The sequence below is a fragment of the Carcharodon carcharias genome, chromosome 9 (assembly GCF_017639515.1).
Source record: "Carcharodon carcharias isolate sCarCar2 chromosome 9, sCarCar2.pri, whole genome shotgun sequence".
NCBI lineage: Eukaryota > Metazoa > Chordata > Chondrichthyes > Lamniformes > Lamnidae > Carcharodon > Carcharodon carcharias.
Genome location: NC_054475.1, coordinates 22,223,365 through 22,241,129, shown reverse-complemented (window position 1 = coordinate 22,241,129; position 17,765 = coordinate 22,223,365). Strand labels below are relative to the sequence as shown.

Here is a 17,765-nt window from a genome sequence, read left to right as displayed (position 1 = left end):
CCATTTACTTTGCACACTAATCTTACCAGCCCCGCAGAGGCCTATTTGGAGGTGGGGGTTGGGGGGTTAGTGGCATGGAAATTTGGAACACCGCACACTGAGTCGGTTCCATGGCATGTTCCCACTTCCAACAGGTGGGCTTCCTGCAGCAGTGGCTGCCCGCCCATCTGCAGAGGGTAGTTGATCAAGGTGTGTAAAGGGCAATTAGCCCTTAATTGTGCGCAGCAATGTGATCTGCTAAGAGGTGTATGGGCCCTGTGCACTGTCTGGTGTCCACCAGCACATCGGAGGCTGTCTCACGATGAAAGGTCAGAGGCTGCTGTCCATGCTGCTGTAGTGAAGCCACAAGGCTGAAATTGGCACAGCTGCAGCTAATAGGATTCCAAATGTTTCCCCCTCCCGCTGTTGGCCATAACAGCTCTGGTCTTTCATTTTTAATAAGCCCTTAGAAGCCATTCAGCAGTGCCTCCATTTGGAAGCATCTTCGTGTTTTCCCTCTGCACCAGCAACGCCCACCTGTCCCATTGAGGCTGTCGGCTGAAGTCCTGTGGACCTTCCCATTGGGCCTCCTCACCCGCTGTCCTTAATTGGATGGCAAATGGGAGGCGGCCTGAAAATTTCCAGAGCTGATAAGATTTCAACCAATGAATCCCACATTTGGAGATTTCTTGCTGTTGACCCATCAATTAATTTCATTGATTTGTCTGCCCAGCTAACCTGACCCAGATTTCTTCTTATCTCACTGAACTTTAACTTTTCCAGTCAAGTTCAATTATTATTTTTTTTCTAGTTGAGTGTGGTGTTCCTGGGGGTGCTGTGAAAGGTGCTGGCAGCTTGCCACAATTATTTAGGTGAGGCCAGAGGACCATTTTCTCTCAATCCATGAGCCTCCTTCCCCAGATGCTGGGATCATTCCCTGCAGCCATTTCCCATCTGCAAACCAAAATAATTTCTGGCCCATTCTGTATATATCTGTTCAGATGCACTAGCTATTGAACTCATTGTGGGTCTGAGAATTGATGAAGCTCAAACAATAAGAGTGAGCAGATTTCAAAAGTCAGTCAGCTTTTGTATTCCAAAAGAATAAGCAGTAAATTAGCAGCTCTATATTCCCCATTGTTAGGGCAATCAGGCTATTCCACAGGGAAATCTTAATGGCTATTCATAGTTTCCAAGATAGTCTGTCCTGCATGTATTTATATTAAGACGAGTGCATTGACAAAACTTATAATAGATGCAATGGGATCTTATGTTACAATATAGGGAAACCTACACTTAATATCTGGAAGCTGAATTAACATCTCTGACCTTGGAGTTAATAAATTGTCTGCTACAGTCCAGGGGTCGGAGTACTGCTGGGCTATTCCAAGAATTGCACCCACTTCAAAAATATCTCATTCTGATTCTGCTTCTGACATGATCATTTTGGTGGGAGCTGGTCAATATAGGAATATAATTCCATACAAACATGGTGCTTTATTTTACTGTGCTCCTTACATGAAATTAAATGCTAATCTTACCATTTTTTGATTGCCACCAGCTCCTCAATACACTTGAAGAAGCCACATTCTTAATTCGATGGCTGTTTGTGAAATATACAGGATTGTATTCATTTCTAGAGTCACAGATGCAGCACTGCAGTAACTCCTGAGGCACAAAGTAAAATTCATTTTAGCTGATTGTTTCACTTTTTATAAGGTAGTTTATTGTTCCTTACAGCTAATAAAAAAGACAAATATTTTATTCATTTTCTATCTCCTTCAGCTAACATGGTGTTGGCACAGAATTGCTGTAATTCATGAACCATTAGTGCTCTAAAGTAAACAAGAATTGGCTTGTACTTTCAACCTAATAATTTATTTAATACAGGAATGTTGCAATAGTCAATGATGGCTTTGCGCACAGGATATTTGAAGTAGTTAACTGTTCCTATTCAATATTCTTATTGGGGTTATTGTTCAGAAACCAACATTTTTACTGCCTCTAAGAGTTTTTATGGAAAACTCTGACACTTGAGCAACATATCATCAACAAGAATGTGGGATCTCCAACTATTCCAAATCACTTGCCCCAAACCTGATATAGGATGCTCTTTTTAAATATATCCGCATGGCTCCAAAATGTGTTTCTTGTGTCTGTGAAACACAATTATGGCTCACATAGAATTTTTGCAAAGTAACTATATGTTCTCCCTCTGTGCATTGCTATCTTGTTGTGGTGGAGAGGCTTGTGCACTCTGATTATCCCTTGAGAGATGCTGTTGGGAGCTCCTTACTTCTGGTAGGGTCACCCCTAGCAGCAAGATCGAGGTGGGGAGGGGGGCGGTAGGTGCCAGGCAAGGTGCAGTCCCAAAATTGCTCAATGGTAGAATAGGTGAAGGAAGACTGTGCATCTCACCAGCTGCAAAGTTTGAGGAAGGCTGCAACGGCAGGGTGACCCCAGTCATCGTGGCTCAACATGTCACCGCAATCTGGCCACCAACCCATCAAAATGGTGTGAACAATGATGGCATCCTAAAGTCATGTGCAGGCTTCTACTATGGTCTATTTGCCAAGTGCTGTGGTGATGAAGATTTGGCGACAGGGTCAGGGCTGTGAACCTGGGAGTCACTAGTCAAGAATCTGCACACAGACCACAGATGCATGAGGTCGTTGGATACCTGTGTTCAGAAAGAGGTGCCCTTAGGCAGCAGCATCTGTGACTGAGCAGCCCTCTTGAGGATACCCTCCACTCATCCCATATGGGAAGGGGGCTAGAAAAGATACCCTAAAAATAGGTCGGGGAACCACAATCTGCTGGATCACCATCTTTGTGGTCAAAGAAGGAAAAAAAGAAGCAACTGTCAGATCTCAGTGGAATCATTCCATTGTAATACTTATGAAATTTCCAACTTTGGTTTTTTCTACTGTTCATCTTTTAAGAGCATTCATGGTGTTTTCTTGATAATAAATTCCCACAAGTGGGAGATTAAGATGGTGTGTGACTTGTTGGTGATTAAAAGCTCTTTCCACCACATTGTTGATGTTTGTGTGAAGGTGGATGAGGCAATAATTGGTTGGGTTACATTGTCTTGCTTTTCATGGATTTATACTTGGTCAATTTTCCCCATTGCTGGGTGGATGCTACTGTTGGCTTAGCTACACTGGAATACCTCTGTGGAGGTTAGTTTTGGTGTGCAAGTATTCACCATTATATAAAGTAATTTGCCAGAGTTCATAGTTTTCACTGTGTCCAGCGCAATAAATCGCTTCTTAATGTCATGTGGAATGAACCAAAGCATCCGGATGCTGGCATCTATGGTGGTGGAGACCTCAAGAGTAGGTCAGATAGGATCATCCACTTGGCATATTTGAATGGTGATGATTACAAACCACTCAGCTGTCTAACTTGCATATATATGCTAGACTCTACCATGGTTGAGGGTGGGGATGCTCATGAAACCCCCACCTCTCATTATTTGCCTGATTATACAGCAGTATGGTTAACTAGAAGTGGTGCAGTCAGATATCTGATCTATAAATGACCAGATTTCTTGCATTTAATTTAACAATATGATTTTGAACTTACTAACTCTGAGTTGATAGTCCAGTACCCTACCCAGTGCCACCCTACCCAGTAAAATCACAGAGAACAAGGGGTCTGCTTTATATCATTTAACAGTTTATCTACCTTGGGGACTATTTTCCTTCATACTACAAAGTTTAAACTTCGATAATATTAACCTTTAGTTTATCACTTCTAAATTTGGCATGCTGCATCTCCATTGTACATGTGTCCCTGTTGAAGTGTAGCAATCAAAATCATATACAACACAATGTAGCAACATAGGCCTCGACACAATCTTTTATCCAAACATAATTTAGAATTTCATTCACTGTATCTCTAATTCCAGGATTGAAAATGTTTCCTACTTCTATTTTCTCTGAATTTCAGTTTTGATCTGATTGCTGAACAATCCTGAGTGTGCTAATAGCTACAGTTACAACCAATTTAAGATAATCAGTCCAGCTCATAATGTGGACCATTTGCACTTGCTAGAAGCAACACACATTCATTCTCAGGGTCCCGTTTTCTGCAAACAAAAGGAAAAAGCTCAAGCCTTATGCCTTTTTTTTGAATTACCCGGGATCTTGGGGAACCTATAGCTCCCCGCTGCATTCTCCGTGGCAATCCCTCGGCCAATCAGAGTCCACTTTCCAAACAATCAGCACCTTTTCTCCTGTAGTATAAATGATGGTGATCATTTGAAATTTGGCATTCTTGTGTTTGTTCTGAAAAGTGTAAGACAAAGGGGAGAATTTTCTCCCCGTCGGGGGTGCTGAGTGGGACCTCCTCTTGAGCCGCCCGTGATCGGCTGCACACATGCACGCGAAAGAGCGCAGTAATTTCCCTAAGGAATGGAGCTGCCTCAGGGAGATTAATTTTATTTTGAAAAATTTAAATAAAGAGAAAAAAAAAATTTCAGACATGTCCCCTCATGTGACAGTGTCACATTTTAATGAAAAAATGTATTTGATTTATAAATCCTTCATGAAACCTCATCCAGTCCGTGGATGAGGTTTCAAGATAAATGCAAAGGCCACCTGGGCTCATTGCCTGCCCGCCAACCTCAAGGTTGGAAGGGCAGATCTGTTAATTATTTGAATTTAGTTTTTAAGTGGCCTTAACAGGCCTTTGACAATTTGGTGGGCGTGCAGCCGACTCCGGTGCACGCCTGCTGAACTGAAGATCGGAATGATGTGCAGTGACTTTGGGACGCACACCCGACATCATTACATGTCATTGTATGTGTCGGCGAGTGGGACCCGCCTCCGCTTGCCGGCCAGAAGATTCAGGCCAAAAGGTTTCTGCAACATGTCTCTCTTTTCAGCATTATTCCATTTCAGTTTTTCTGATTGCATGGGCAAAAATTCCAGACAGCAATTTCAGCCAGTTTTTACATCCAGACAGCTATGGTGAAATATGTTGAATAAAGTTTAACCTTTGCCCTATAAAGTCAGTGGCGAGGCCATTAAAACCTGTATTTGACTTGCTTCCAATTAGAGTGATAGTCCCACTGAAATCTACTTGTTCATTTTCCATAAAGCAGCTTTGCCATGGAGGCAGTAGACTTGAGTGCCTCAGACATTTAGTTTTCATGCTCAACTCATCTCATGCAATCCAATAAGTAAACTCCATAAAGCTCTTATGTTTCATTGTAGTTGCTGTGATCCAGTAGAAAGTTGGCTACAGAGGCAGCAGCAGGATAGGAAAATTCCTTAACTTTGGAATTTTAAAAAATTATTCATTTACAGGATGTGGACATCACTGGCTAGGTCAGCATTTATTGTTCATAAAAAGTTCTATCCTCTATATGTCCATCTTTGGAGATGATGGACAGCGCCTGGCATCACTTCTGAACTGGACATTGTCTGTTGTGGTTGTAGAGGTTGATTCCTGAGTGCCAGTCCCTTCCACAGCTGGCACAGATGAATGCCATTGGTCCGAGGTTGGTTGATGTTTCTTCCTTCTGGCAGGTTCTCTTTTCCACCATTTGACCATTTCTTTTGTCCTCTGTTTCTTTCACGCTTTTCCTGATTGCTTGCCTCCAGACACTCTGGTCAGCAGCAAGGACTTCCCATACATTAACTCCAATCCCGGTCAACTTGAGGTCTTACTTATAGACATCCTTGTATCGCAGTCGTGGATGATTTGATTGGTCCTGTGCTGACAGCAAGGATGCCATTAAGGATGTTTTTGGCGTTGCAGTCATCATCCATTTGGCACACATGACCCAGCCATCAGAGTCACCACTGACTCAAGAGAGCAAACATGCTGGAGATCTTTGCACATTAGTGTACTTCCATATTTTGTCCTGCCAGGGGGTGCCCAATATTTGTCTCAGGCAGCGGAGTTGGAAGCTGTTCAGCCACTTTTCTTGGCTTGCATAAGTTGTCCATGAGCTACTGTAGAGTGCTGAGAACACAAGCCTGGTACACATTTTAAAGGGGAGATGGTGGTGTAGTGGTGTTGTCACTGGACTTGTATCCCAGAGACCCAGGGTTAATGCTCTGGGGACCTGGGTTTGAATCCTGCCACAGCTGGTGATGAAATTTGAGTTTAATAAAAATCTGGAATTAGAAGTCTAATGATGACCATCTGGTTCACTAATGTCCTTTAGGGAAGGAAATCTGCTGTCCTTACCTTAACTGGTGGTCTGGCCTACATGTGACTCCAGACCCACAGTAATGTGGTTGGCTCTTAAATGCCCTCTGAACAAGGGCAATTAGGGATGGGCAATAAATGCTGGCCTTGCCAGTGATGCCCACATCCAATGAATTAAAAAAAAAAGTAGCTATTTGTCACACAGAGTTCATGGTAACAGCATAGCTCCAGCAACCTCAGTCCATTTTTTTTTTTCATTTTGACAATTCCCTGGGTCCCTTTGCACATTGGCCAAGCTGTGTGGCCATTACCTACCCTTGTGTTGAAGTCTCCTGGTGCTAGGTGGCAGCTTCAAGTGTCTCATAGAATTGATCCTGGACATCTGGGGTGGAGGTCAGTGTAGGGGCACAGATGCTCACGAGGTTAAATGGGACCATGTTTGTTGACAAGTGAAGGGTAAGAAGTCTCTCTGAGCCTTCTGTCAGTGTACAATCATTGCAAGTAAGAGTTTTTTTTTACTGCAAAACCCACTCTATACTCGCACGTTGCCCCTTGGTTTTTTCCCTGCCAGTAGTGTTTCTCTTTAAGAGATCCACTTTGACTGAGAATAGGGTCTTGCAGTGCAGCAATGCCCACATTGAACCTGGTAAATTCTTTGTTGATCACAGCGTGTGTCATCAACCTGCAGAAGGTTGTCGATAAGGCTTTATATTCCAGCTTGCAATGCGAAAGACTGGTGTCTTTTTTTTAATTCATTCACAAGATGTGGGCTTCACTGGCTAGGCCAACAATTATTGTCCATCTCTAGTTGCTCTTCAGAAGGTGACAGTGAGCTGTCTTCTTGAACTGCTGCAGTCCATGTGATGTAGGTATACCCACAGTGCTGTTAGGAAGGGAGTTCCAGGATCTTGACCCAGTGACAGTGAAGGAACGGCGATATATTTCCAAGTCAGGATGGTGAGTATTTTGGAGGGGAACTTCCTGTGCTGGTGTTCCCATCTATCTGCTGTCCTTGACCTTCTAGATGGTAGTGGTCTTGCGCTTGGAAGATGCTGTTGAAGGAGCCTTGTTGAGTTTGTCTTGGCTGGTGCATAGATTAGCAACATGCCTGTTGACAGATGATCTTCCAAGCTCCAAGCACCAATTGAAGCAAGCAGGCCAAGATGGGACAGCACCTAACTGACAGGGGGCTGCCCAGCTTGAGGAGGGTGGTAGCTATCCAATGAGACGTGATAATCTCTCCCACCTTCAGAAGTAACCCTTGTGCTCTATGGCAATTGAGTATAACTGTTAACTGTTACTTCCTGTGTTGTACCAACATAAACATGAAGGTGGAGTGATTACTGATCTTATGAATACCCCATGTCAGTGAGTTGTCCATTTTTCTATTGGTTAATATGAACAGGCAGACAATTGTGGGCCGTGCCTTCATTAATTTCCTGATGCACTAATCAGTGAGTGAAGTTCTGGTAGTCCATTCAAGAATAATTAGCAGAAATAAAAAGCCCCCAAAATCTACTAGACTTCCATTGCACTCCCTCCAACAAGTTTGCTGTAGTTGAAGTTGACGGCTTAAAAACTGGCTTTGGTGTCTGCGACTAAGTTCTGTGAGGACCTGATCAGGGCAGAAATCCTGTCCACCTCAAACATGATCCCTAACATCAAAGGAGGAATGGCTAAGAGAGTGGACACTGAAAGGACAGGTGTGTGAAAGAAGATATGCTACCTGGCTGATGGACATGAAGCCCACTTTCAGGATTCGGTCCTGACCTAGACGCATGAAGAAAAAGTAGCACATTAGTGGGTGACCCGTGCTTCTCTGCATATGGGGTCAAGATTTCCAAAAGCAAAATTCTTCATACCAACACAGATAGAAATGACTGCAAATAGCAATAACTTGTGAGTTTATAAAGAGCCTATCATGCCATAAAAATTTCCTCAACATTTCACAGGAACATTATAAGAGGCCACATAAGGCAATATTAAGTCAGATGGCCAAAAGCTTGTCAAATAGCTAGGGTTTAAAAAGCATCTTAAAGAAGGAAAGAGAGGTAGAGAGGCAGAGAGGTGTAGGGAGGGTATTCCAGAGCTTGGGGCATAGGCCACTGGAGGCACAGCCTCAAATGGTGTTGCAATTAAAATCAGAAATCCTCAAGAATCCTCAAGATAAGTGCAGATATTTTGGAGGGGCTTGTGGCTGGAAGAGATTACAAAGATGGAAAGGAGGGCCAAATTACTGCCCCCCTGCTACAACAGGCTCTCAAGATATGCCCATAATGGTAGAGGTGTCCATCAAGGATATTGAAAACAGAGAACATCTACCTGACCGTGTACACATTTCTGGTTCAATCCAAGGATTTGTACTGGGATCAATGGCCTTCAGATTATCAGGGCCCAAATCTCAAAGAATGCTGATTATGGTAACATGGAAAATGGAACAATAACAGTTATAAAGTTTCAATCTCCTCTGATGACATTTCCCTAGATCAGTGTAGGTGCTACATCACAATTTCAGATGGTGTTTTCTTGACAATAATTTCCCACAAGTGAGAGAGCAATGCCTCTGCCAGCAGTCTTTTAGATTGTCAAAGACGAGGGCATTTCCTTTTGCCTGTTGACTTAAATATTTCCTTAGTGCAAAAATAATTTCACCAAAACAAATCACAATGGGCGAAATCATTCCAGAATTGTACTAAGTGCAGTAGCAGGTGTGAAAACAATGTTGTATCCACCAGCCGTAGTGGCAGCTTTTCATGTCTTGAAACATGCTGCCTCACTGGTGGGCAGTCTCTGAATCACCCATCATGCCATTATTGCACCATTTCCTCACTCCGGGTGCCATATCTAAACTGCAGTCGCGCAAACAGTTCTCAATGCTTGCAGCCCAGGACTGCTCCACTGAAGACATGGCCATGGAAGCCAAGGAGAGTTCAGTGACCCTTCACTGGAATGCCTTTTACAGACCCACCATGATGTCCTCCACCCCCACTCTGGCAGCACGACGTCTAGCAATCTCACCACTATGGTTTGGCAGTGGCAGTGGTGGTCAGTACCAATGCCAAAACTACCAGAGAAGAGGTTGGCCATCCAGTGCAGGAAGAGGAAGAATGATCTCATCTGCGCCATCAGATTAAGACAACCATCTCATTGCTCTAAACCCACATATTCACAAGGCCATCATACATTCAATAGCATCTCACTCACTGCCAGCTCAAGGGACATCACCACTCACTCTCTCATACACACCCTCGCATCTCCAGCTGGCCTCATCTCCTCTGGAGACTGCCTCCTCAGCCCTCACCATCTTGAGGCCACTTGCACAGATCAACACGTGCCTCCGCACACACCCTGGGATACCCCCTTCCTCAGTACAATTCTCACCCTGCAGCCTTTACTCTTGCCTGTGGCCTCTTCTCCCTGTTCCCCCAGCAAGCCCTAGCCCTGCAGCTATCAAAAAGCCACCTCTGCCTTACGGCTAGTCCCGTAGGCAAGTCCTGCCCATTAGCCCCCATAAAAGTGACGTGGTGCTGCCTGTGAAGCCTGGCACTGATGACCACGAAGCTGCCTGAAGCAAGATAGGCAAATAAACCTTGAAGCCTCAAGCAAAGTGAAGCTCGCCAGGTGCGCACTCCTCATGTACAGCATGCCGACGTGCTCAAATGATCCAACGTAGGGGGATGATTCTGGCAAGCAGGTCTTATAATGATGTGTGAAAGTATTGAAATTAGGTTCCCTATGTGCGGCAACGGGAAACGCAGCTCGCCATTGACAGGTGGAGCGGATGATCGCAAACTGGTTTTACGATGACATGAAACCAATTTTTGCGTTCTCCCGATATTTCCTGCCTCGGCCTACTATGCCGCCTGCCGCAAACGGAAGTGGATGATTCCGCCCAATGACTTTTCATTTTTAAAAAAATATCATTTGCATTTCAATCAACTTATTTGAGGTACTTGACTGAACAATTTACTAACACAATAGATACTTTAAAGACACCAATTTCTTTCATTTGCTTTTGTTCAGCAAAATTTGGGAAGGTTTTTCATGTCACATCTCTCACCATTTATATATAAATCAAAGTCAGCAAGAGTGATGAGAAAACACAGTGGTCTGATTTAATCTACAGGGTTCCTGGTGCCAGACTATTAACTTGTAAAATGATACCGGCATTTTAATATGAGCTGTCTTCAGCTGCTAACAAGCTTTATCCAAATCTAACTATATATCACTTGCAACACAGAAGCAGGACATCGGAGATATTTATTCCCGCCAATGGTGCTATTTTGAAATATATATTGTATTCTTTTATGAATCCTGCTTTGGGAGCGGTTTAGTCATTAGGGTTCTAGTATAACCTATTGTATAATTTTGGACTTTGATAGCACCGTGATCAATCTGGCTGGATTGTTTCCTATGGAACGCTCATGTACGTAGTCACTGATCAAAAGGGTAATTGTCCTGTTGCTGCAATCCAACTTTACAGAAAATTGGCAATTCTTGGGTCTGAATCCTGCACCAACATTTCAGCAACTGTTGCAGTTTTTCCTCAAGTGAACTTGTAGAAGGAATTCTTTATCAGAATGTATATATGCGTCCTCAAATTTTCTAGCCATCTAACAAATACTGCTGGTCTAGTTGTGTCAGGCATTGCAATGGGATTCTTTCTTTCAATTTGACATAGTAATTATATATAAAATATTATACACAGCTACTCTTCTCAACTCAAAAGTTACTTCATATAAATTATCCAATCATCTACAATAAATTCAGCACCAAATACCCGCTTCGCCTTGCTATTTTCATTGTTTAATTAACATTATTGAATTTTTGGATACATTTGGATTTGTTTATAAATTATGCAGGGTTGTTGCCTAAATTTAAATCACTAGGGGACCAGCTGGTTAATTTGCAGTTGCAAAGTTATTCAAAAAGATTGTATCAGGTAATTTACCTGTATCCATTTTTCAATAATATTGAGTAATATTGAATAACTGGATACATGTAAATTACCTAATACATTTTTATTCTTATTAACAATTTTTTCACAACATCTGTAGTACAGAGTGTTATTCTAGTATTAAGTTGGATTTAAATAATACACAGGGAACTCAGGTCAACACTTCAGGGTTTAAAATAAAATTGCCCCTAGTTACAATTACACAAGAAACTACTGTACTGCTTCAGGTTTTCAGCAACATTCCAGAACAGCAACCTATACTCCTCCTAACTATAGCAACAAGTCTATAACTAACTGGATATTTTTAAATGCTCAAATGCTTATGTTAAATAATTGTTTAATTTGCAACTGCTTATGTTCTATTGCAGAAATGATATGACTGCACAGTCCTGAATGGGATAAACTGTTGCTAGTGAGCACATTATAAAATGAAACATGCCTTTGGGTAAACAGAACTGTGACCCACCCTTGCTGATTCAATTGAAAGTCATGCCCAACTGTCTGCATTTACTTCCTTCAATATACTACAGAGTTAAAAAAAAAATGGGCCGGGCAATAATCAGGTCAGAGAAACCCAACAAAGATATTGGGGTACAGCTTAAAAGGCATCCAGGCTGGCTCAAAGTGGGATAATAACCCACAGTAAGTCAGATTGATAAGCATCACAGAACTCTCATCACTGTCCAGTTCAGCATGATGTACATGGTGCCTATTCCAATGAAGGAACCACAAAGAGTACATATATATTTATGGACTGAGGCAACTGTATTTTTAAAAAAATACTTCTTGAGCTTTTGCATGAAATCTGTCAAATGTGTATGGCCAGATATTCAGTCTGCTTTAGTTTTATATTTTAAAATAATTCTCTCAACCATAGAAATAGCTTAAATTTGACAAAATCACTTCTCTAGCAAAACCTTGCATACACTTTGCTATTTTGTTACATTGAACACTTCTTTCACCCAAGATAGTGGTTGCTGCTTAACAGGATGTTAGAAGGTGGGACAACATTTAAATCAAATTCTGCTTTTCAGTTTCCATCAGAATTTTGTCAAGTATTGGGGTAAAATGCTGGAAAGTGCATATGTTTTATTTAAATTATACAGGAAATATAAAGCTAAAATAGCCCCTTCAGTATCCGGGATATATTCCAAAGCACTACTCCATAGCTGTATTTGTGAATCAACTTAAATCTTGCATATTACACCTGGTCAATTTTCAGGTCAGATATGCCCTAGAGATTCCCTCAAGGGCTCAGCAGTGAGTCCTTGTGAAGACAAAAACAATTTTTTGAAACGTAGAAACAGTATATATTTGAAAAAAATGAATTTCTTTCATGGGAAAATTGGCCACTTGGTCACAAGATTAATTAATGATCAACAAGAATGTTTAAAATGTGACACTACTTAATCATAGTACATACTAGCCAATAACCCAGAAACAAGTTATTACTATATTAATGTTACTGACCCGTCCATAGTATGTCCTTGGGCTGCAGTATCTCTCAGATGCATAAAGACCACATGTAGATGACGCTTGTAGTTTATCCATCCGACCTATGACTAGATCTCCTGATGTGGGGTAGCATGCTTGCTGAGAGCAATCTGTCTGTGCTGTTACATAACTGGTAAATACTGAAAATATAGTGACAGTTAAACTACAGAAAAAGCTCCACTAGGATCATATTCAAGCAATGTTAGTAAACATTGAATAAATAAGAAGTAAGTACTTTGCTTAACCTTTATTAGTAGGAAATGGCTTAGAAGGATAAAAACGATGCAATGCATGTTCTGCATACTTGCAGAAAGAGTCCTATACATTTAGGCACCATGCTGAGGGAGAATAAAGGGTCCTGAGTGTTTTCTGCTCTCTATTGCTGGCCTAAGTGGCCAATTTCCACATGGAGTATTGGAAAGTTGGAGGCATTATAGCTATATCCAGTCCTGTTCTGAAGAAGAGTCACATTGGATTTGAAACGTTGGCTGCAATTTTCCAGCCCCTCATCTCTTGAGGGACCTGGCACTAAGTGTCTGTCAATGAGGGACACCCCTGGTGGGCTACTAGCAAACCCAACAAGGTTTTCTGGGTGGCATTCGTGAGGCACAGGAGGCCCTGCAAATCGGATTGGCTAACTAATAGAAGAAAGAGAGTTGGGATAGGGGGGCATTTTCAGGATGGCAACCTGTAACTAGTGGAGTGCCACAGGGTGCTGGGGCCACAATTATTTACAATATATATTAATGACTTGGATGAGGGAAGTGAATGTACTATCGCCAAGTTTGTGGATGACACAAAAATAGATGGGAAGGCAAGTGGTGAGGATGACACAGTCTACAGAGGGATGTAGACAGGGTAAGTGAGTGGGCAAAGACTTGGCAGATGGAACATAATATGGGAAAATGTGAGGTTATGCACTTTGGCAGGAAGAATAGAGGAGCTGAACATTATTTAAGTGGGGAAAGACTGAAGAAAGCTGCAGCACAGAGGGATTTGGGGGTCCCTGTGCATGAATCACAAAAAGCTAGCACACAAGTTCAGCAGGTAATAGGGAAGGCAAATGGAATGTTGGCCTTAATTTCAAAGGGAATGGAGGATAAAAATAGGGAAGTCTTGCTAAAAGTATACACGGCACTAGTTAGACCACACCTAGAATAGTGTGAACAGTTTTGGTCCCCTTATCTAAGGAAAAATATACTGGAATTGGAGGTAGTCCAGAGAAAGTTCACTAGGTTGCTCCTGGGGAAGGGGCTGGGGGTGGTGGTGGGGGCTAGAACATTTCATCCATTAACTCTGTTTCTCTCCCCACAGTTGCTGCCAGACCTGCTGAGATTTTCCAGCATTTTCCATTTTTATTCCAAGTTCCCCTAGGGTGGGCTGAAGAACAGCAAAATAACAAAAACGCGGTAAAAATAGCATAAATTTAGTTGAAGGCTACAGTGTTTATGGCCCACTAGAGAAGCTTTCAAAAGTAAATATGGTCCTTCAGTTGCCCAATGACATTATTGAAGGTTCTAGTCACCTAGAGATATTTTTAGGAGGTTTTACTGCTGTATTCAAGAATGTTACGTTTCAGCCTAGTAGCTTTGCCTTACTGCCAGCTTTTTCATTTTGCATCAGGTTCATATTTCTCATGTTCATGTTCACATTTGTATTTGTGATCCATAATATCTGGAAACTAATTTTTAAAATATTGATTCACGGGAGACAGCATTGCTAGCAAGGTGAGCTTATTTCAAACATATTTCAAATCCTTAGTTGCCCCTGAAGGTGGTAGTGAGTTGCCTTCTTGATCTTCTGTCATCCATTTGGTGAAGGTACTCTCCTGGTAATGTAAGTGAGGGAGTTCCATGATTTTGATCCAGTAATGACGAAGGAAGGGCAACATATTTCCAAATTAGGATTAGTGCATGACTCGGAGGGGGTCTTAGAGGTGGTAGCGTACCCACAAGCCTGCTGACCTTGTTCTTCTAGATTGGCCGGCAGCTCCTGAGGGCCGGATGTCCTTCCATTTGGGGGTGGCCTTATTTAAAGTCAGTCAGTTTGGAGCTGTCTTTCCTTCCGGCAGTGGGGGGATGGCACGACCAGTATGCCCATCCCCACCCACCCCTTAAAATCCAGCCCCATGTCACCATATTTTAACCAATGCAGTCTCAGAGCAATAGACCTTACACTCATTGGCTGGTGCCACATATACAGATAGGGTTGGATGGAATTAGTTATCTTTGTCTCTGTTTATCATATCAATTCTTCAAAAATTACCACTTTTCAAAAGATAACTACTTCTCAGGAATATCCAATTAACCTAATAATGATAGCAAAAAATAACCTTAGTGTTGTTGACTGGCTGACAACTGTACTTAAGCTTCCCTTTAGTTACAATGTCAACCGTTATAACACACCTATAAGAAAATCGCACTAAAAATATACTTACAGCAGAAGTATTGACAAGGATTTGCGTGTGGCTACCTCAATCATTTACTGTTAGGAAACATGTCCAAACCAGCCCCCAGTAATATGCATGCATGATGCTCTGTTTGAAATGTTTTAAGTCTTTTATCTTAAAATACATGTATTAATCCTTTTCAATGATAAATCAGCTCCCGAGACTTATTCATTTTCAAAACAAAGCATGAAAAGGTTCTAGATAAGCACATCAGTGATAGGTTTGCTCACTGACACATTTAATTATGCATCTATTTTTATGTTCAATTTCATGGTTTTCAAAACTCACCTAGACTTAGGAACAGCGGAAACATCTTCACCTTGGAAGGGAGCCTATTAAAATTATCAACCTATAAGGATAAAGATAAATACAATCCAATATTTTGAAAGAAGCAACCTTAACTTTCCACTGATATTTGATAACCCACTTTCAATTATATGAAGATGTTTTTAACATATTCAACCTATTGTAAATGACATCAAAATTCAATGGCATCAGAAATCAAGCTCAAGATTTAAAGTTCTGAGTTGTTAGCCTTTACTGATTTTTGTGGTCTTTTAGTCTGAGGAGATCATGTAACCGAAAAATGATCAATGTTCTTATTCAGTTCAGTAGATTTATTAAGGTGAATTGACAGTAATTCCTATGGAAATACTTCTACTTAAAACCAAATTTGCCAGAAACTACTTCACACTAATTCTGAGAGTTTTATTGCAAACATTATCAAAAGTATAATCTCTTTAATTTTACATTAAACTTTCCCCTAACTTGGTGTTCTTACCTGTCTCATGGTTCTGTCTCTACCTCTGATGTGCGAGTTTCTCTTTTAAACTCACCTAGGAGTGTCTTAGGTTGTGTGAGCCTGTAGGTGATGAAGGAATGTCTCAGGATTACTCATACACACACCCATTGGCAGCAATATCCTGCTGTATTACTGCAAACAATTACAAACGCTTACTGATCTTTTAGTCTTTATCTAAAATATTAATTGGATTCTATCTTGTGTGTATTCATTCAAATTTGTGATTAAATAAGTTAAATATTTTTAAATATTTACATTTTCATTGTAATTAATTAAGGCTTCCTATCATAATTTCTAACCAATATTTTAAAATAACTCCAAAACATAAAAGTCTAGAAATCTTGCAGCACTCTGCGATAACTTTCATAACTTGGAGCACATGGCCTTGATGAAAAGCTTTTAAGCAAAGGCATATATTTTGCAAAGTTTTCTTTTTCAGACTGGTATGAGAAAGATAGATAAATATTATTCACAATTAATGAAAGCTATTCCATCAAGAATAGACTGAAGGGTAGGTCCTTGACAGCCTGGTGATCAATGTTGGATAACATAGATAGCACAGTCTTAAATGATGACCTGGAGTTGCTAAATCTAACAAATGTGAATCTGGTTGGCAAACACGATGCTTATTTTGATGGTTCAACAATTGGGACTAACTACTGTATCTCCTCTTGAAGTGGCAAGTTTAGATATACTGTATTAATAAGTCATCAGCCTGATATATCTGGCCCAAGAAGCTGGATCTGATGAACATCTATTTATAAATAAAGATTTAGATAAAGAGCAGACAATCCCTACTTCAATGCAAACTGCGCAAACCAGATTTTCTCTCTGAGAAAGTAGTCTTAGATATTTTTTTTTAAATTGATGCAATTCTGCCACAGTATATATTCCTAAAAAAAAGCAGTAAACATCCTTATGACCTGAACAGGATGGATCTGGGATCTGTCGCAATTTCATTGTCTGTGATCACCTGTTTAGAATAAATGATCAGTTATGATAATGTTACTCAGTAATTTCTAATTTAGATTCTCAAGAGTGAAATTAGGGTCTACCCTTGGTTCTAGAGCACGCATTCTAATAAGTTATAGGTGTTTGGCTAAATTTTATAAGGCACCGTGCTGCTGCTGAGGCTTCACATACACCCATAGCATGCTGGAAAATCACAGGTATTGTACCAAATTTACCTCAGCGAGTTTACAATCAATGTTTTCATAAATGTGTTTAAATTCAGAGAAAAATACCTTGTCTCTAAAACCTTTAAATAAAATGATTATTTTTATGGAAAACCATGGCAATCTACGCACTGGTTCCTATTAAACTCATTTCCATATGTTTAAGATTTGTTTTTTGACTACATCACTGAAATGATTCACCTGGAGCTTTCCAAGCAACCTGTCTAGACAATCTCCTTGGGTGGGTTCAGGTTGAACAACTCTTTGCTCACAAAAAAAAACAAACCAACGCCCTGCTTTACAGCCCAATGAGATAATCTTATAGGTGTTACAACTTGTATGGGGAAAGTTACTGCAAAGGCCTGAGGAGACAATTGAGTATATTCATAATCTGATCCTCTGACTTCTGAAAAGGACAACCCATGTATCAAAATTCATCAGTTTGTAACTGGTGAATCCAATAAATGGGAACCGGACATAAGAGATTAAAAGTTTGTGGAGGAAGGATGCACAGCCTATTTCTTTGAATGCAGAGGAAAAGAATTACATAGAAATCACAATGTAGAAATGTGTTCTTTTTGGCTTGCATTTCTGTGTGTATTCTATCAGCCTTTACCTGTATGCTGCCCCATTGAAACCCCCATCAGTGTTTTGCTGTTGCAGCCAGCTCAGACTACTGCCATCCATGCCATGATATGCATTCTGCAGCTGGACCTTCCAGGCCAAAGCTGTCAAAGCAATTCC

The 17,765-nt window shown here is 41.0% G+C and overlaps 1 protein-coding gene across 2 annotated transcripts in view; it reads right to left on the bottom strand.

The window, feature by feature from the left end:
- The window catches only part of LOC121282175 (laminin subunit beta-3-like), a 49,079-nt gene extending 33,182 nt beyond the window's left edge, over positions 1-15,897 (bottom strand). The window contains exons 1-4 of one of the 2 annotated variants that reach the window (XM_041195724.1): positions 15,826-15,897; positions 15,333-15,393; positions 12,572-12,735; positions 1,521-1,647 (exon numbers count right to left, since the gene is read on the bottom strand). In XM_041195724.1, coding sequence (XP_041051658.1) covers positions 1,521-1,647; positions 12,572-12,735; positions 15,333-15,393; positions 15,826-15,834 — 361 coding nt within the window. In that variant the 5' untranslated portion in view covers positions 15,835-15,897. Of the gene's footprint in view, positions 1-1,520; positions 1,648-12,571; positions 12,736-15,332; positions 15,509-15,825 lie in introns of those variants that run through there. The other variant, XM_041195725.1, reaches the window with a different exon arrangement.
- Positions 15,898-17,765: the final 1,868 nt, after the last annotated feature.